Here is a 19,027-nt window from a genome sequence, read left to right as displayed (position 1 = left end):
GATAGGATAAGTGGAAACTTACTGTGTTCACCCATTTTTGTTACCTAGGTTAATGATCAGGATAGAGCGATAGTGTTTGCGTCGCCACCCCCTGGAGTGGAGTGGCCACAAGGAGCTGGTCCCACCACCTAGACCAACGTCGAGATCGAAGATGAGGACGTCGATTGGGCGGTGCTCAGGGCTGGAGAGGAGGTAGCGGCCCTAGCCACTGGTAAGCGGTCGGCTGCCCCCAAACAGCCGAAGAAGAGATCAGCAACCACCCTGCTCATTGGGGGGCGCTAAGTATCAATGAGCCCAAGGAGGGCCTAAAGGAGAAAACTGCCAGCAAGCATCGACAGGCGATTTTTTCCTGGTCGGACGATGACGCAGAGGAGGGAGAGGATGCAAACACCTTTCGACTTGTCCCTCGAAAGAGGAGGAAACAACTAAAGTCGATGGAGCAGGGTGTCTCCTCTGCGCCTATGGGACCCACATTGCCAATGGGGGTGAAGGATGTAGCCGGGTCGACCTCGAGAGTACCTAGGCAAGGAACGCGACCGGCAACGGGAGCGACAACCCGACCGAGCACACCACCGACCACTGCAGCGCAAAGGACAAGCGGTAGAGGTGTCGAGCACCAAGGCCCAGTGATAGTGCTGGATGTAGAGGGAGACCAGGAGTCACCCGCATAGCACGTGGAGCAAGTGCGACCAAAGAGACGCGCATTTGCCACATCATTCTGCGCTTCTAACATGTAAGTATTTGTAACCTTATTATAAGTTAGCAATTTGCATTGAATATGTTTGCCTTCTGAACTTTTCTCGGATGTACTAGTTCGGTGTCCACAGAAAGTCCGGACCAGCTAGCCAGAAGTTTCGTGGCTCCACCAATAAGTGCAGAGCAGACTGCCCAGCAGCCAGCCACCAAGGAAGCCATAGCAAAAGATCCATCGGGGCCTCAGCAAGGGAGCAGTCAAAACAGTCCCTGAGCAGGTGGTCGAGGGACCAACTGAGCCGGACATGAGTGCTCTGAGCGCTAGACCTATTGAGGGCAACACTTCAGTGTCGAGGGTGACGGAGCAGACCGAGGAGCAACAAACGAAGGTGAGAGCACAGCCCACATTCACCGACGCTGAAGCCCATGGGAAGGCTTTGGTGATCGCAGAAGCTGCTGACGCTGGACCAGCACCGAGACCCAAAGAAGAGCCTGAAGAGGACGAAGTGGAGGAGGTCCTAGGCCATCCGCTGGACAAGCGACAACATGTATATGTGTCACGTTGGTGGAACGACCAATGGGTTGTCCATGAGGAAATCCCAGAGGTCGAAGAAACCAAGAAAGTTGAACGAGCGGCAAAACAGCTGGTGATGGAAGTGCAGGTAAGCTTCGCTTCACCCCCTAATCTCGCTGTCTAGTCACAGCTGTCTTACTTAGCTATCTGCACACAGGACTTAATGAAGACCGCAAGGTACCGTAAGAAATACTTCGACTAGATCAAGGGGATGGCTACAAGCAACAAGGAGCTCACGATGGAGGTGGAACGCTTGCGCCAGCAACTTGAAGCCGCCACCCATGAAAAGACAGTGCAAGAGTCCTAGAACCAGAACCTGGTCGTCCAGCTCAGTAATAAAGAGCGGGAAAGAACAAGTAAGTAGCCACTTTATCACAATGACTACTGACAAGTGCTGTTGCGTTGTTGGTAGTAACAGCTGTAGTGTAGGCTTAGAAGCCAAAGTGGTCCGTCTCTGAGAGGAGAACAGTCATGCAGTCATGGAGTGTGATCACCTGAAAGAGGACAACAGAAAACTAGCGCAAGACCAGTCGTAGCTCCGGGACCACATGACCAAGATGACAAAGGAGCTGAAAGGTAAGTTTTCCAAACCCCTTTGCCTATTTTTGTTGCCTATCGTAGTTTGGCGTAATATAGCATCTTAACAGCATGTATGGTTTGTAGTTATAAAAATCAATGCGAAGAAGCATCTGGAGGCCGTGATAAAAGACTGTGATGGCTGGAAGGCGCAGTGCCAAGAGATCACCAAGGATCATGACACTTGGAAAAACCAGTGCCAGGAGGTGGCAACAGGCATTTTGCCGGTCCTTAACCTCATCGATCCGGTGCTAGCAGAGGACGTGCCAAGGACGCTGCAGCTGGGACTGATCGAGAGATGCTGAGAGGCATAGGGATGGTTCTAGGAGTTCGTGAAGGAGGCGGGTGAGTACACAAGCGCACATGTGCTAAGCATGATACGTGCTCACTACCCCTTGATCGATCTCAAGCGCCTGGAAGCTGGATACCCAAGGAGGTAGATCTAGACAAGGCTGAGGAGTTATGGATGACCTAGCTGGACTTGACGGTGAAAATAATTGGCAACATTTACCTATGTGGAGGTGTGACACCACCTATATAGGGAACGCCATCAACAAGTCAGCTGGAAGTGCCGTCATTTTTAAGCCAACCGGCGAAGCCTGCGGTCTTGACCAGCCAGGCATCGGTGGGGCCATCTTCTTCAGCTTGATCAATGCCAGAGTCTCTGAGACCCTTCCACAATGTCAGGCCCAGCGAGCAGCAGGTGCCGCGTGCCCCGACCAGCCAATAGTATAGGCTATAGCTGTGGAAGAAGATGTAGTTGTGTTATTGTAAACTTGGACCTTTTCAAGCAAGCTTGTAATAACATAACTATATATCTGAATAAGCTTGTTTGTTTTGTAGAAAACATATTTAAGCTTGGATATCGTGTTGGTGTAACTAAGTGAGAACATATTAGCGTTCTGTTTAGTTATACTAGTTTAGTCGACACGTCATCCTAAAAGGTTTGTATGGCCCTAGTTTATCTTGTGGTCGGAGTGTGAGGTGCGTAGCTTGTGCACTTGTAGACACACACAAGTCAAACCAGAGAGGACCTACCGATCACCCGTAGCATAGAGAGCAGATCTCATGCACACGTTGGGAGGAACCGAAGACAGGACCTGCTCCAAAAACCCGAGAAGGAATGGTGGTCGGTTTTAACTGGTTGAGTTAGAATAACAATAGACTTCGAAGTGACACATTAGAGTGGTCGGAGAAATCATAATAGCTTTATTGAATTAAATCAAAAGTACAAGAGGGGTACATATCTCAGTAGTTAAGCATAGAAACGCCTAAGCTTGTCGATGTGCCATGAATTGGGTACGTCTGTACCGTCTAGGTGAGCTAATCTATAAGATGTTGGTCGTGTAACCTCCTTGATCATGAAGGGCCCTTCCCATGGGGTTGTGAGTTTGTGGACACTAGCCTGATTCGTCTTCCACTTTAGGACTAGGTCCCCAACCATGAAGAACCACTCCTTGACATTCTTGTTGTAGTACCTGCGCAAAATAGCAAGGTATTTGGCTGTACGTACGCAAGAATCAAGCCACTTCTCTTTAGCACTATTCACTTCTAGCTTCCGTACTTCATTGGCCTTGTCTTCGTCGAAGTTCTCTACCCGTGTCGATCTGAAGGCTATATCCGTTGGGAGCACTGCCTTAGCGCCATAAACCATAAAGTATGGTGATACGCCGGTATTGCAACTGGGCTAGGTTCTGAGGCCCTAGACCATGGCTAGTAACTCTTTGAGCCATCTTCCAGGAGCTTTGTCATTTTCTCTATACATCCTCTTCTTAAGTGCATCCAAGATCATACCATTTGCCCGCTTGACCTGTCCATTAGCTCTAGGGTGCGCCACTGAGACGTATTTTACTACTATGCTTCTTTCATCGCAGAAGTCCCAAAAAGCATTTCCGGTGAACTGAGTATCCAGATCAGTGATGATGTTGTTGGGTATGATGAAGCGGTGGATGACCTGGTCGATGAATGCAACAGCCTTTTCTAAAGATGCCTTGACCAGGGGAATGTACTCTATCCACTTAGAAAACTTGTCGATCAGCATAAAGACGCATGTAAATTTCCTAGGGGCCAGTTTGAAAGGCCCAATCATATCCAGTCCCCAGCATGCAAAGGGCTAGGAGGCTGGTATTGTCTGAATCTCATGTGCTGGTACATGGATTCTCTTAGCGAAGAACTGACAATCTTCACAATGGTGGACTAGCTTCTCTGCATCGGTTACAGCTGACGGCCAATAGAACCCTGCTCGGAAAGCCTTGCCAACTAGTGTTCTCAAGGCCACATGGTTGCTACAGGAGCCAGAGTGGATTTGGTCTAGGAGATGTTCACTATCCTCCTGGGTTATACACTTCATCAAGATTTCCTCCTTCGCGTTCTTGCGCCACAATTTGCCATCGATGAGCAAATACTGCTTACTGCGACGCATCAGGCGTTCATTTTCTATCTGATCGGTGTAACCGCTTCCATCTGTCAAGTACTTGATGAAAGGTACTCTCTAGTTAGGCTCCTTAGTGGTCAGAGGTGGTTCGATGGTGTTTGACGCCAGAACCGTAGCCACCAATGGCTGGTCTAGAGGCTTGTCGACCACGGGATCTTCTTCTTCGATGGAAGGCGTGAGCAGGTCTTGAACAAATACGCCATGTGGGACTTTGGCTTGGGATGATCCTAACTTTAACAGCGCATCTGCTGCTTGATTTTTGTCCTGGGCCACATGTGTGTACTCGATGCCATAGAACTTGCCTTCCAGCTTTCTGATCGATTTATAGTATGCATCCATCTTTTCGCTGGTCATATCCCAGTCCTTATTGAGTTGGTTGATGACTAGAGCCGAGTCTTCGTAAACATAGAGACGTTTGACACCGAGCTCGACTGCAATGCACAGACCATGTAGGCATGCTTCGTACTCGGCGGCGTTATTAGACGCCGAGAAATAAATCCTGAGGATGTATCAGAGCTGCTCCTTGGATGGTGACACAAAAAGGACTCCTGCTCCTATGCTGTCGATGTTGAGAGAGCCGTCGAAGTACATCTTCCAATACTCATCGGGCCCTTGAGAGGCAGGTGTGCTTAAGTCTGTCCACTCGATGATGAAATCGACAAGTGCTTGAGACTTGATTGTAGTACAGCTTGCAAATTCCAAGGAGAAAGGGCATAGCTCCATTGCCCATTTGACGATGCACCCGTTTGCCTCCTTATTGTGAATGATGTCTCCTAGAGGGTACTCAGTCATGATGACCATGCGATATCCGTCGAAGTAGTGTTTTAACTTTTAGGATGTGATTAGTATGGCATAGATTAGTTTATGAATCTATGGGTACCTAGTCTTGGATTCATTGAGTACCTCACTGATGAAATATATTGGTCATTGTACCTTATAGACGTGGTCAGGCTCGTCGTGCTCGACCACCATGGCAGTGGAGGCCACTTGATTAGTTGCCTGCAATATAAAGCATGAGGGTTTCATCTTCTCTGGGAGCAGTGAGGACCGAAGGTGATGTAAGGAATTGTTTTAGCTATGTAAAGGCAGCGTCCGCTTCCTCCGACCACTCAAACTTCTTAGATGCTTTGAGCAGCTTGAAAAATGGTAGTCCTTTTTCGCCTAATCTTGATATGAAACGACTTAGGGTAGCTATGCATCCAGTAAGCTTCTGAACATCCTTCACCTTTTTGGGTGGCTTCATGTCCAAGACAACTTTTACCTTCTCTGGGTTAGGGCGTATGCCATCATGACTGATGATGTTGCTGAGCAATATACCAGATGGAACACCAAAGATACACTTCTTTGGGTTTAATTTTCATTGGAATGTGTTAAGAGTTGCAAAGGTATGTTTGAGGTTGTCAACAAGGGTGTATGCTTCCTTGGTTTTAACAACTACATCGTCAACATAAGCCTCGACGAGGTCGTCTTTTATCTCGTCTTTGAGGCAGGCCTATATGGCACGTTGATAGGTAGCCTCGGCGTTCTTGAGCCCAAATGACATGGTTGTGTAGCAGTAGGCGCCGAAGGGCGTGATGAAGGATATCTTGATCTGGTCATCCTTTTTGAGAGCGATCTGGTGATAACCAGAGTAGCAATCGAGAAAGGAAAGCAACTCGCAATTGGCAGTTGAATCTATGACCTCATCTATGTGAGGTAAGCCGAAGGGGTCTTTAGGGCAGTGTTTATTGAGATTAGTGTAATCAACGCACATTCTTCATTCATTATTCTTTTTATGTACAAGAACTGGGTTGGCTAATCACTCCGGATGATACACTTCTTTGATAAATCCGGCTGCCAAAAGCCATGTAACTTCTACCCTAATAGCCTCCTTTTTGTCATGAGCGAACCGTTGTAGCTTCTGCTTGATAGGTTTGGCCTTGCCGTCGACATTTAAGGAGTGCTCGATCAAGTTCCGAGGTACACCGGGCATGTCAGCGGGTTTCCATGCGAACACACTCACATTGCTCCTCAAGAACCTAACGAGCGCGTCTTCCTATTTAGGATCCAGGTTAGCCCCAATAAGAGCCGTTTTGCTGGGATCACCGTCGACCAGCTGGATCGCTTTGTGCTCTTTGGACTTGATGTTCTTGTATGGGGCCTCGAGCTCTGGGATCTCTAGGTGGTCAGCTAGGGTCTTCTTGGCGTCGAGCGTGGTCTCGGCCATGCAAATAGAGAGGTCATGAGCCTCTGCTATTTTGAAGCTATCATCCTCGCAGATATAAGCTGCGTATACGTTGCCCCTGAGAGTTAGAACCCCTTTCTTGGTAGGCATCTTGAGCACCAAATACCTATAGTGAGGTATGGCCATGAATTTAGTGAGCGCTGGTCGACCAAGGATAGCATAGTAGGTGCCGTCGAAGTCAGCGACCACGAAGTTGACATAGTCGGTGCAGAAGTGGTCTGGGGTATCAAATTGCACAGGTAGCGTGATCTGCCCAAGAGGTGTGGAGCTTTGTCTAGGGAGAACACCCCAGAACTATGCCTCATATGGCTTGAGATTAGCCTAGGTTATCTTTAGGGCTGGCAAACTATTCTTGAACAGTATATCGATGGAACTACTGCCGTCAATCAGCACTCTGTCGAACTGAACCTTATTGATACAAGGATCGAGAACCAGAGGAAAATGTCCTGTCTCAGGTATTGTAGCCCATTGGTCCTTTCTACTAAAGGAGATCTCGCGGTGAGACCAAGGAAGGAGTCACGGATCGATGATGAGGTTATTGGCATTGGCCACGTTCAACCAAGCACAGGCGAGCAGCTTGCGTTCTTGTTTGGTCTCAATGGACACTTTGCCTCCAATGATGGTGTGGACGCGATTGGTTGGTTTGATGTACTTGTGATGGGGATCTACGTCTTCATCATCATTGTCCTCATTACGCTGCCCCCTATGTCGTTAGGCTTGTCGGATGTATCCGGAGCCTGTTGGCGTGTGTAGATAGATTTGAGGACACGATAATTCTCCATGGTATGGTTTGACTTGGGATGGAGCTGGTAGGGTCCCTTCAATGCTTTGGCGTAGTCTTCTTCGTAGTTGCGATGTCCGCCACCTTTTTTAACGGTGTTGACCTCACCGTCGTCTTCCCGAGCACGCTTGCCCCTGTAATCGTCACGACAATTACGTCGCTGATTACGCTGGTCGCGGTGGTCACGGGAATCGTTGCGCTGGTTGCGGTGATCAAAATTGTCATTCCGACCATGGTTGTCGCGGTAGTCATCGCGGTGTGGGTGGTCAAAGCGTGGAACCCTTGCTGCTTCTTCGATGATTATCTTTTTAGCATCATCGACATCTGCATATTTTTTAGTAGTGGCCAGGAGCGTTGTGACTGATTCAGGTCTCTTGCGGAGGAGCTTGTCCCTTAGGGCATCGTGGAAGCGGAGACCAGTGATGAAAGCCTCGATTGCCTCGTTGTCGGAGATTGACGGGACCTTGATGTGCATCTCCGAGAAGCGTCGGACGTACTCATGTAGTGGCTCATCTTTGCGATCTCGAATCCGCTGTAGATCATATTTGTTGCCGGGTTGCTCGCAAGTAGCAATGAAGTTGTCGATGAATGCATGCTTGAGCTCTTGCCAAGAATCAAAGTAGTTTGCTGGCAAGCTGACTAGCCATTGGTGGCCTGCATGGCCGACGGCGACTAGGAAGTAATTAGACATGACGTGCTCGTCAGCCATGGTAGATCTGCACGTGGTTTCGTAGAGCATGACCCATAATTCGGGGTTCTCCTTGTTGTCGTACTTCTGAAGTTTTTCGAGCTTAAAGTTCTTGGGCCATATGACTTGACAAAGGTGTGGAGTAAACTGCTTCAAACCCAGAGGGCCGTGGGTAGTATCATATTCCATACGACAATAGCTTTTATGGGATGCACGATCGTTGGCTCTTTAGTTAATGCGATCGCGCAGATCACGTTCTCCGAGGTAATGGTGGAGATTGTTATTGCCATCACGGCGATCCCGATTGCCACCCTGGTTAACCCTGCGACTACAGTTATCATGATGATTATCATGGTTGTCTCAGCGGTTGTCGTCCCGATAGTTGCGGCGGTTGTCGTCTCGACCACCATTATGGCCACTGTTTCCGCCTTGACGGTTGTCTGATGGGTCATAGTTGCACGAGTCACGTTGGTTGGGTGGCTATGAGCGACTTGAGTACTAGCGGCTGTGGCTTGATTCGACTAAGACGGATAGAGCCTGGGCTTGATTTACAATCTCTACTGGTCTAGGGCCATAGCAGCCGTCAGGTAAGCTTGTATATCATCATGAACTGTCTGGGTTTCTGGGGTATTGGGTAGTAGTTGCATTGTCGCCATAGCAATAGCTATGTTGGCGCTTGGAGTCCTGAAGACCTACTTGTCCCCTACCTTGTCAAAGGCATTGTTAAGGTCACGCGGCTGGACCCTTATGCGTCGTGCCTCCTCTTCTGCCTCGGCTTCGATTTGTCGGCGATTAAACCGGTCAATATTGCGTGCTTCGCGTGCTAGCCTTTCTTGTTCAGTTTTGCCAACTGCTGGTGGTTCGTCATTACTGACAACATTGATCAAGTTTCCTCGCCTTGGTGGGAAGGATGGAAATCGTGGGAACCCCAGGGCATGGTCTGGGATATCCAGATCGTATTCAACTGCCTTCATTGTCATGATGCTGGAGCTCGGTATGGACAGAGCCATTAAATGCGATGTTGGACGAGGAGCTTGAGCCACCCTCTTGAACTGTGTAGACCGATCCTTCTTGATAATCCTCAATCCGAACCATGTTGACGAAGTTGTGCAGGCCGTAGGGCTGGGCCTAGTAGTTCTCCATCGAGGCTTCATACTCGGAGAGCCAGGAGACCCATCGTGGGGGCTGGCCGGTGACGAACAGAGCGCCCTTCAGGAGTAAATGTGACCACAAGATCCGTACCGAGTCGTGCAGGACGACTGGCCCGAGCTGATCGGGTAGATCTGTTGTGGGTAGTGGTTACCTGCTCATTAGGTTGACTTTGAATCGAACTTACCAGAGCTAGGGTTTTAGCAAGTTTGGTGCCGACCCGATCGATGGAGTCGAGCAGGTCGGTGTTGTCGATCTATCTCCCTTTGTAGCGAGGAAGCGGACGACGGGTTATCGGCGTGGCTGAAGACGACGCTGGCGTGGTCGGAGCCAGATCCTCATGGTCGGAGCCGTAGCCGATGCAGGTGAAATAGTGGTCGACGTAGATTGAATCCGCGCCTCCTCCGTGGTCATGGCGATGAAGTCATTGGAGCCAGTGGTCCAGGTGATCTGGCCGATGGTGAACGTGAGGCCGTTCGGCGTAGCCATGGAACTGGAGATGATGACCATCTTGTTCGCCTGGAGAGCAGTACGCACACCCCCTACTTGGTGCGCCACTGTCGACGAAATATGGTCGCCAGTTTACCTAGAGGTATGCCCAAGGTAATAGATTATCGGCAGACAGATGCGCAAGCTACAAACAAGATAGTGACGCAAGACAAACACGAGGTTTTATCTAGGTTCGGCCGCCGAGAAGGCGTAATACCTACGTCCTGCGTCTGATTGTATTACTGTATATCAATGAGAGAGATGTTTTTTAGAGGGGTCCCATGCCCGCCTTATATAGTCTGAGGGGCAGAGTTACAGATCTGGAAACTAATCCTAACCGGTTACAATTGCCATAGGTGGCCGGATAAGGATTCCTATTCTAACCGACCAGGATCTTGCTTGATCTCCAAATCTGCCTTGATTCCTTGCGTGGAACTTCAAACAGATTGGCCGGGCCGCGCGTCGTCCTTCTAGTAAGCCAGACCCCCTGGTCCGGGCCGGCCCAAGTCTAGCCGTAAGGGTATAGGGGTTAATACCCCCACACTTCGTGAATCTTGATATCTCAGCTCAGTCCTCGAAAGTGTTCATAGGGTAAGATTTGCGTACGTGTGTTCATAGAGATGAGTGCATGTGTGTACTATGTAATTTAAAAAAAAAGACGTTTTAGCTTTTTAGATACATTGCTTTAAATACGTAGACTACGAGTGCATTTGACAAATTTTTATATCAGGTAGACTAGCTTTTACCTGAACAACGACAACCTTTTGTTTTAATTATACCGTGCCGACGAGGAACCAAACACCTCTATGGCCTATATACCTCGTAAGGGGAACCAAACACCCCTGTATACCTCGTAATATTTTGCTTGCTTCATCGCAAATGCAATTGGGCTCGCATTAGCCGATGTCATCGTGATCAGAATTCAGAAGTGCACATGACGGATAAGATTCCAATGTTCTATGGATGAAAACGGTACGGATATTTATTCGACCGTCCGTTCGACCGAACAAATATGAACACTTATATGGATAGTTACTCGGATATCCATAATTTTTTTTGGATACGGATACTAAAACGAATATCTTAGGCGGATATCAAATACGGATGTAATATCATCGATATCCAGCGGATATCGGATAATCCGGTTAAGTATCGGATATATCCGGATTTTAAAAACGGATATTATCCGGATATTATTCAAACGACCTTGGATGGAGAAATGATCAAAATAAAAATTGTAGATCTCAAAAAGTTATGAAACTTTGTTGTTTACAACTTTTTCGTTTGAAATCATTTAGTGCTTCAAAATTTAAACCGTCCAAACTTTCTCAAATGGAAAACTAGTTTATAGGCGTCAAAATTTAAAAATCACAAATTTGAACCATCCAAACTATCTCAAATGGAAAGTTGACCAAAACAACAATTGTAGATCTTGATGAGTTGAACAAACTTGGTATTCAAAACTTTTCAATTTGAAGTCATTTAGAGTTCATAATACTAGAGTCAAAGTGTTGTTTTTTTATTTGACCAAATTTGACTTGGTCAAACTTGCTCAAATGAGACACTAAATGACCTCAGATGAAAAAACTCTGAATACCAAGTTTGATCGTCTCAGCAAGATATACAATTGTTACATAGCTTATTTTCCCATTTGAGAAAGTTTTATCAAACACTAGTCACAAATTCTTGAATCTCATATAGACTTTCTGAAACTATGTCACACACTTGTAAAATTTGAACTATATTTTGTTCAAACTTTCTCAAATGAAAAAATAGCCTATATAAGGATTGTAGATCTTGATGAGCTGAACAAACTTGGTATTCAAAACTTTTCAATTTGAGACAATCTAGGGTTTCGAAAACTAGTTTGTAAGCATCGAAATTTAAAAATCACAAATTTGAACCGTCCAAACTATCTCAAATGGAAAGTTGACCAAAACAACAATTGTAGATCTTGATGAGTTGAACAAACTTGGTATTCAAAACTTTTCAATTTGAAGTCATTTAGAGTTCATAATACTAGAGTCAAAGTGTTGTTTTTTCATTTGACCAAATTTGACTTGGTCAAATTTGCTCAAATAAGACACTAAATGACCTCAGATGAAAAAACTCTGAATACCAAGTTTGATCATCTCAGCAAGATCTACAATTGTTACATAGCTCATTTTCCCATTTGAGAAAGTTTTATCAAACATTAGTCACAAATTCTTGAATCTCATATAGACTTTCTAAAACTATGTCACACACTTGTGAAATTTGAACTACATTTTGTTCAAACTTTCTCAAATGAAAAAATGGCCTATATAAGGATTGTAGATCTTGAATCCATGACCATGACTCCATGAGACCCATGAAGCCATGAGCTTGGCTATTTCTACTCATGCCGCGAACATTGGTGCTTGTATGATATTTGATGTATGATGTATCTGTATCTTTATCTTATTTGTTGCTTTACTCTTTAGTCTTTCGGCTTAATCTAGATGGATTATGGACTCATAGAGTGGTGTAATGGCTTGCGCATGTATGATATGTATATATATATGCTGCTTTTACTCAATATCCGAATAGATATTTGTATCTGACCTTCTCCAAATCCGATTCATACCGTATTCGATACTCATTATTTGTATCTGTAACCGAGTCAATCCGTATTCGTATATGTATTCGAACGCTATCCGTGTCCGAATCCGAATCCGAACAGAAATATGAAAACAAATATAATATAAGTGATATCCGTTCGTATCTGATCCGTTTTCATCCCTACTCGGGCATAAGCTGCGTTGAATTGAATCCATCCTCCACAGACCACAGCCCGCGCGTTTAGAAGAAACATTTCTTTTTTTTCATTTCAGGAAAGAAATATACCAAAGGACAAGTGCTCTAGAGTCTGGCCCAATCTTTGCTCAACCAAGCGTCCAGACCCCACCTGTCTGTCCTCTAGATTCCACTGACGTGTGGGCGCGCACCACGCGCCTGGGCTCTTTTGCGGTGCTGTTTGTTTATCTTATAATTTATTTTTTTTAGTTTATTTTTTAACTAAAATAGTATTTTTCTTTCGTAATAAATTAATTAGAACAGTATTTTGGTTTTTTTTTTTTAAGGAAGCCAACAGGGCCTCGCACTCGCACTTATCCTCCCTGTGGGCTCGTCTGTTTGTTAGGGCTGCTCGGGCCGGTGCGCAGCGCAGGTGGTACTACTAGCCTAGTAGGGTAAAGGCAACCGTGGTCGTTCTCTACTCCGACTCGGAGCGGATCGGTTCGGATCGGGCCGGGCCGGGGCGTGTGGCTGCGCTGCGTCGCCTACTCGCCTCGCGTCGGCGATTCTTCCGGCGAACCAACGGCGCCAGCCACACCCGAGCGAGCGGCGCAGAGAGGAGGGGGATTCTTCCGTCCGCGTGGCTGCTCCTCTCGTTTCGGCTCTCCCACCCGTCCAAGGTGAGGAGGGGGATTCTTTCCCGTGCGCCGAGTTCTTGGCCCGTTGGTCGTTTACTCGTTTGCAGTTTATTATCCGGTTTCTTCTTCTTCGTCTTGGGATTTTATTGATCTGCGATTCGCTTGCATTTGGGTCATTTCTTGCGAAATCTAGACCGCAGGTAGCTCTGTTCTTGTTATTCTCTTCTCTAATAAAGATGCTCTGCTAATTTTGATTCGATTTGAAGGGCATCAGAGACCTACTTACTTGTCTCTTTGATTGATTCAGTTCTTCCATCCAGAGATCCTATGCCAGATTTCTCAGAGAAACACTTTCTTCTTCGATGTTGAGATTTTGCGAATTCGTGCTAGTTTTATACGTTTTCACCCCCTAAAACTCCATTCTTTCTCGTCGCTAAAAATTTTCACCGCCTCTCACGCTACTGCTTCAAGATCTGTTTGGATTAGGTTATCGTGTACAGCTTAAGAACTACAACCCTCACGAAAAAAGGGCGGAAATAGAAAGAAACACGAGAATGCGTCTCGTTTCCTTGTAGAAAGGCGACACCTTTTTTTGGCACCCAGCATTTCCTTTCCTTGTTTTCCAATTGGAGGAATACAATGCCGTAACGAAAGAAGGAAGGCTCTTTTGCATCCCTTTTTTGGGGGGCCATTGCGGTGTTGATAAGAAAAGGCGATAGCTCCCTGACTCCCCCTGTACCAGTCCTGTTTGGATTTCCTCCGCGGTTTTGATTTCTGTACGCGCATTGGCTGGCTCGCTCAATTGCAATCACTTCCTTCCAATCTAGCGGACTCAATTTCTCCTGATCTGGGTTTCAGGAGGCCGTGAGCGTCAGGCATGGAGCACTGCTATTTGAGGCAGCCGATCTCGAGGGCCGAGGCAATGCCCGAGAGGAGGTCCAGGTTCTGGCAGATGGATGCGCCGCCTCAACCCCGGGCTGAGGTCATCTGCCCCCAGCCTCGCCGCGCCACCCGTCTTCCCTTCGCTGTGGAAACCGTGAACAAAGCCAGCCCCAAGACGAACGGGTTAGTTCTTTGATTATGTTATTATACATTTTCCTTTGATTAGCTGTCCAGTGGCAAGTCTGATGGTGGCAATGGAATTGCTTTGTGCAATGTCCTGGTGTATGTGGATCTGATTAGTTTTCATGCGGGCAGTACCAGCAATTTTCGGTGGCACCATCACCATGACAAGTATATGGATTTGAATGTTGTATGGGTTATTGGGTTTATTGTGCAATTCTTGACATATGTGCTAGTAAATGTGTAGTATTTATTGAATTAGAGAATTAACATACAGAGGCAATCTTCTTCTTTATCTGAGGCATGATACGAAGCTCAAGATAGAGATAGAAAATGATTCACTGCAATGCACATAGCTTTGTCGCACAAATAAGGGGCACTGGTAGGACTACCACACTATGTCTGGTTTCTTTTGCCTAATTTATTGAAACAAAATACATTACAAGGGTAACTGCATGTCTAACTGTATCTATTTATTCCTGATGGATGTATTTCAATGATAATGATTAGTCTGGTACTAATCATGACTTTGAAACAAAATACGTTACAAGCGTAGCTGCATGTCTAACTGTATCTATTTATCCTGATGGATGTGTTCAATGATAATGATTAGTCTGGTACTAATCATGACTTTCTTTGCTTAACCTTTACTCTCCACAACTGCAGTGCGTTTCCGCTGTACAGATCAGACTCCACTGCTGATATACTTGACCTTATCCTCAGTAAGGTAATTATTGGAAAGTTCGCTCATTGATTGAATGAGGTAACCTAAACTCCCGTGCATGATTAAATCTTGATAACCGACTTTCTGTTTTTCAGAATGACTCAGATGGAGATTCGAGCAGCCAGGTGGGCTTTCTATGTGGCTCGCCTCCAGTACGCACTAACAACCCTGTTATCCATGATCCACAGTTTGGTATAAGAGTGCCATCCTTTTCTCCTTTAGGGAGCTCCTATGGCAAAGCACCAACAGTAAGAGTTGAAGTAGGCTCGCCATCTTGCGGTGTTAGCAGCAGCCCAAAAGTAAGAATCGAAGGTTTCGCCTGTGGCAACTCCGAGACCCACTATGCAGTTACCTTTGTCTGAGCATTTAGTTGTTATGTTCCTGATTTTGCCCTCGGACCGACCGCTCCTTGTGAATCACCGTGGTGGCGTGCAGGATATAAGTAGTACCTTTATGCTAGCCTGATTAGAATCGCCATTTGCCCTTCTGACTCTGGCATTTGAAACTGCACAATTGCAGTGAGCAGTAAGATGTATATAAGTGAGGTTCCCGCATATGTAACCATGTGATGTATGTGTCTAGTAAATGTAGCTGGAGTTCTGGTATTTCATGGATAATGAGCCTGTGAATAGAGCGTTTTTTTGCATTCGGAAGTAAGGTGCAACATGGAGTTTTCAGTTATTATAATATAATGAATGCATCTTTGTTTTGTGTCACTTGGGAGCTTTTTTGCCTATGAATTACCAATTTTCCTTGCAGTTTTGTTTTGGTGTTACACATGCTTATTTGTTGCCAGCTGCCTTTCAATTTCCTAGCATGCTGGCTGGAAAATCAGTTCTGAAAAATATTTATGTAGCCAAACCATTCGGTCAAAAATTCAGCTTCAGTAATCATCTTAACTTTTATTCTGGGGAACAAATAACAATACTGCTTTGTGGAGAAACTGATTGTTGACTGGGTGAGGTGATTACGGAACAATGATGTTTACAAGGGGATTTTCAACACGAACACTGCCAAACTGTGGTCATAGCAGGTTTTATTTTTTTTTTTCACCGTTTTAGCTTAAAACGCTGTGCAAAATCTTCTAACTCCTCGCGGTGATGAGCGATGATAGTGAAATCAATAAACAGTTTGCGGCAATGAAATACTTTATGCAGATCAGGAGGCAACTGGTAATCGATCCATGTGTATAGCCAAAGTCAATGACAATCGACACGGGCCCAGGCCTAACTGAGAAATGAGCAGCAACCATCGCCCTGTTCGGGCTGGTTTGGCTTATAAGCCATGGAGGGCGAGGGTTGCTACTTCGAATAACTGAGGAAAAGGGGAAAAAAGAAGCAGCATATAGTGTTTCACTTTCACATAGCATCGCGTTTGCACAAAGTGATCACAAAGAAAAGCTGTTTTCCAAAGAGGTTACCACAATGGATGTTTTCAAAAAAACACACTTCAGTATCAGGAATTCATTTGCCCATGGTACAATGAGTATTTAATTTGTTAAAACCAAACTAAGTAACTAACACCAAACTTCGGCCAACGCAGCCTTATTTTGTCTTCTTCGCCTTTTCAGTTCGCAATGCTGCGCAAATCTTCTTCCAGCTCCTCATGGCGATGAGCGTTGGTATCCAAACCCAGAAACTGTTTGCGCCAATGAAATATGCCCAGAAGTAGAATGGACTGACCCAGAAGTTGAAGCCATCCAAGTACGCAGTGATGAAGTAAACAAGGCACCCGTAGAGTTGGCCCAGGCAGACGGTGAACTGGAGAATATGGCTATAGGACTTGTGGGATGCAATGGCATAGCTGCAACCAGCAAATTTGTCGTCAGATAGAATAAATGTAGCATTATGATTCTAAATCACACATCCGCGGCTGACTGTATCTTGGATTTGGATACAGTATTTGCCAGATAGAAGGTAAATGATACTGCCATATGAACATCAACAGAACACAAAAAAATGAGGCAACCCACAGTCCCACACTTCATCAGATTCAGACCTTTTGCCTTTGGAACAAATTCACCAGAAGAAATATCACAACACTGTACCAAAAGCTCAAACTTTGTGGACGCATTCAATTGCCAAGCACATAAAGATGTTGGCTAAATTATTCAATCATTTTACTTACTATCCGTTAAGAACACTCTGGAAATCAATTTGTTAAACCAACAGATGCTTATGTTAGGTAAAATCAACAAGAATATTTGGATTGAAGTAATCATAACGATTCTCTCTGAATTTAGTTGCATCGTCACCATCAATGTTTATTCAGTCTATTAAGAACTACTATGAAGACCAAGAATGCTACACTGCGCTCTACATTTTCATTATTCCACTGATATTCGTGCCTTGCAATTTTTCTTGGACCACATTTCTCACCGTTTAAATGCTTTATCGGTGCATGTGGGATTAGCTTCCTGCAGAAATCTATGAACTAGATGCATGTTAATTCAGAGGGTGATGCTCAGACTGCTGTTGTATCAATTGTAGAACTATGTAGCAGCATGGTGGTGACAACAACAAAGATCCCATCCATTGCAGCACCATATTTGCACTAACTTGGCAAAGAAAGGATAACCACAGAGAAATGATGATTGAACAAAATTTAGAATGCATTTTGCGCGTGTGTCGAGATGATGAGAAGCAAGTCATACACTGCAAGCAGCGACGCAGGGCCTTCTAGCACAGCTGTAATCCCTTCAACCGTGACGGTCGCGGGGTCCCTAGCGACGTATCTGGAATCGCCTTTGCTGTACTCCTTCCCTGAACAGCGTGCGAGTATTTGGTCAGTCAAGCACCATTTCGACACACAACATGAAAACACAGCGATGGCACGGGGAGTTCCGGAGGGAGAACTTACAGACTTCATCGAAGTAGTTGGGGTTTTCCTTACTGAAGAATCCGGGGTTGAAGACGAAGGTCCCCTCGATGACGATGTGGGTGAGGCCGGTGAACGCCCACCAGCACATGAGCAGACGGTCCGTCTTGGATAACCCGCGGCACCTTCCTGCAATCAGCAGTCACCAACCAGCGGCATGAGCTGAGGATTACGTGTACGCAGAGGGGGAAAAAGTGAAAAAAAGAGAGGTGATTTTGAATCGAGAAAGTTTGACTCGGCACCCAATTTCAAAAACCGATCAGGAGGCACAGCGAGGATCTAGGCAACCTTGTGCAGCGGAATTACGTTAGCCAGCGAGCGAGGGGATGGGAGGGCTTGCAATTGCAGTTGCAGTGACGGAATCCGACGGAACGAAGGAGCAAGAGCAAGCGGGATGGTTGGATTGGTGGGTTTTGGGCTGCACTAGTTATAAGCGCTAGAAGCGTAGAAGACTACACACACAGGTGGCGGTCGTAGCGTTACCGGAGACGAGCCAGACGGCGAGGACGACGAAGACGGAGGTGCCCAGGTAGGGGGCGAGGATCTGGCCCTGCGACAGCTGCAGCGGCACGAAGGCCGGCAGGTGCAGGTCCGCCGGCGCGTACGGGTGCCCGTCTCCCCCCATCGCCGCGACGCCTGCTGCTCCTCGAGACGGCGAGTAGGTGGTCCGGTGATGGCACGGGAGGGAGGGAGAGTCGTCGCCTGCTTGGCTTGACTGCTACAGTCCTCTTTAATAAATGGAAAGAGGGTGCCGGCGGCCGGCGCGGATGGGATCGGATCGAGTTCGCAAATTCGCAATCGGATGGGCGCGGAGTTTTGAGGCGTGGAGCGGAAGAGCTTACAGGAGTCGCTGACACGTGGGCCTGAGATCGGTGGAAGCCAGTGGCTGGGACTGGAGTAGGACAGCTCCAGATTCAAAAGAAAATGAGAGCGGGGACGGGAAGCAGCAGAGCACGAGCATCACGCTGCGAGCCTACAACTAGCAACGACAGGCAACATGACGTTTCTGTGTTTTTACCTTTTTGATCTACAATTTTAGTAGTAATATGTACACAATTTTTTTTTTTTTTGCTACGGCCAGATTATTTTGATTCACTCATGGCTGCTGCCCTGTAAACAGGATGTCACAAATTATTTTTAGAAGCTTCCACAAATATTCTCAAGTTGAAATTAGTCATAAACCAACTTATCCAATATTTTTACATGGACTCGAGCCATACAAAGGTCACAAAATTCATGCAAAAATAGTATAGACATGTTACTTTACTCCTAACTTGCAACTGCATTAACGACATGTTTGGTTGCTGATATGGTATTGGAACGCAAAGGGAATATGATTACGCAGGAAGACGGCGAGTCCGTAA

At 46.2% G+C, this 19,027-nt stretch overlaps 2 protein-coding genes across 5 annotated transcripts; one reads left to right on the top strand and one right to left on the bottom strand.

Moving 5' to 3' along the window:
* Window positions 1–12,806: 12,806 nt before the first annotated feature.
* LOC136461932 (uncharacterized) lies at window positions 12,807–15,502 on the top strand. Of its 4 annotated transcripts, XM_066461322.1 has the most exons (5): window positions 12,807–13,042; window positions 13,859–14,065; window positions 14,729–14,789; window positions 14,882–14,911; window positions 15,009–15,502. In XM_066461322.1, the coding sequence occupies exons 2-5, from the start codon at window positions 13,878–13,880 to the stop codon at window positions 15,036–15,038; spliced, it is 309 nt and encodes a 102-aa protein (XP_066317419.1). In that variant the 5' UTR covers window positions 12,807–13,042; window positions 13,859–13,877; the 3' UTR covers window positions 15,039–15,502. The 4 variants fall into 4 exon arrangements, with proteins under 4 accessions (XP_066317419.1, XP_066317416.1, XP_066317418.1 ...); XM_066461319.1 differs by having other exon boundaries at window positions 12,824–13,042; window positions 14,882–15,502; XM_066461321.1 differs by lacking the exon at window positions 12,807–13,042 and adding an exon at window positions 13,051–13,200 and having other exon boundaries at window positions 14,882–15,502.
* Window positions 15,503–16,075: 573 nt separating this feature from the next.
* Window positions 16,076–18,693, bottom strand: LOC136461930 (probable 3-beta-hydroxysteroid-Delta(8),Delta(7)-isomerase). Its single transcript, XM_066461318.1, has 4 exons — window positions 18,147–18,693; window positions 17,646–17,792; window positions 17,440–17,548; window positions 16,076–16,589 (listed from the first exon to the last, which is right to left on the bottom strand). The coding sequence occupies exons 1-4, from the start codon at window positions 18,286–18,288 to the stop codon at window positions 16,331–16,333; spliced, it is 657 nt and encodes a 218-aa protein (XP_066317415.1). The 5' UTR covers window positions 18,289–18,693; the 3' UTR covers window positions 16,076–16,330.
* Between the last annotated feature and the right edge of the window lie 334 nt (window positions 18,694–19,027).

This window comes from Miscanthus floridulus, chromosome 6, assembly GCF_019320115.1.
Source record: "Miscanthus floridulus cultivar M001 chromosome 6, ASM1932011v1, whole genome shotgun sequence".
In the NCBI taxonomy this organism is placed as follows: domain Eukaryota; kingdom Viridiplantae; phylum Streptophyta; class Magnoliopsida; order Poales; family Poaceae; genus Miscanthus; species Miscanthus floridulus.
This window is presented reverse-complemented; position numbering and strand designations above follow the sequence as displayed.

Excerpts from the sequence above, each read along its gene's own strand:
- LOC136461932 (XM_066461319.1), top strand. The coding sequence starts at position 13,878 with ATGGAGCACTGCTATTTGAGGCAGCCGATCTCGAGGGCCGAGGCAATG. Across the intron at positions 14,066-14,728 it reads GCCAGCCCCAAGACGAACGG|TGCGTTTCCGCTGTACAGAT; the intron begins GTTAGTTCTTTG and ends CCACAACTGCAG. Across the intron at positions 14,790-14,881 it reads TTGACCTTATCCTCAGTAAG|AATGACTCAGATGGAGATTC; the intron begins GTAATTATTGGA and ends TCTGTTTTTCAG.
- LOC136461930 (XM_066461318.1), bottom strand. The coding sequence starts at position 18,288 with ATGGGGGGAGACGGGCACCCGTACGCGCCGGCGGACCTGCACCTGCCG. Across the intron at positions 17,793-18,146 it reads CGCCGTCTGGCTCGTCTCCG|GAAGGTGCCGCGGGTTATCC; the intron begins GTAACGCTACGA and ends TGCTGATTGCAG. Across the intron at positions 17,549-17,645 it reads CAACTACTTCGATGAAGTCT|GGAAGGAGTACAGCAAAGGC; the intron begins GTAAGTTCTCCC and ends CACGCTGTTCAG.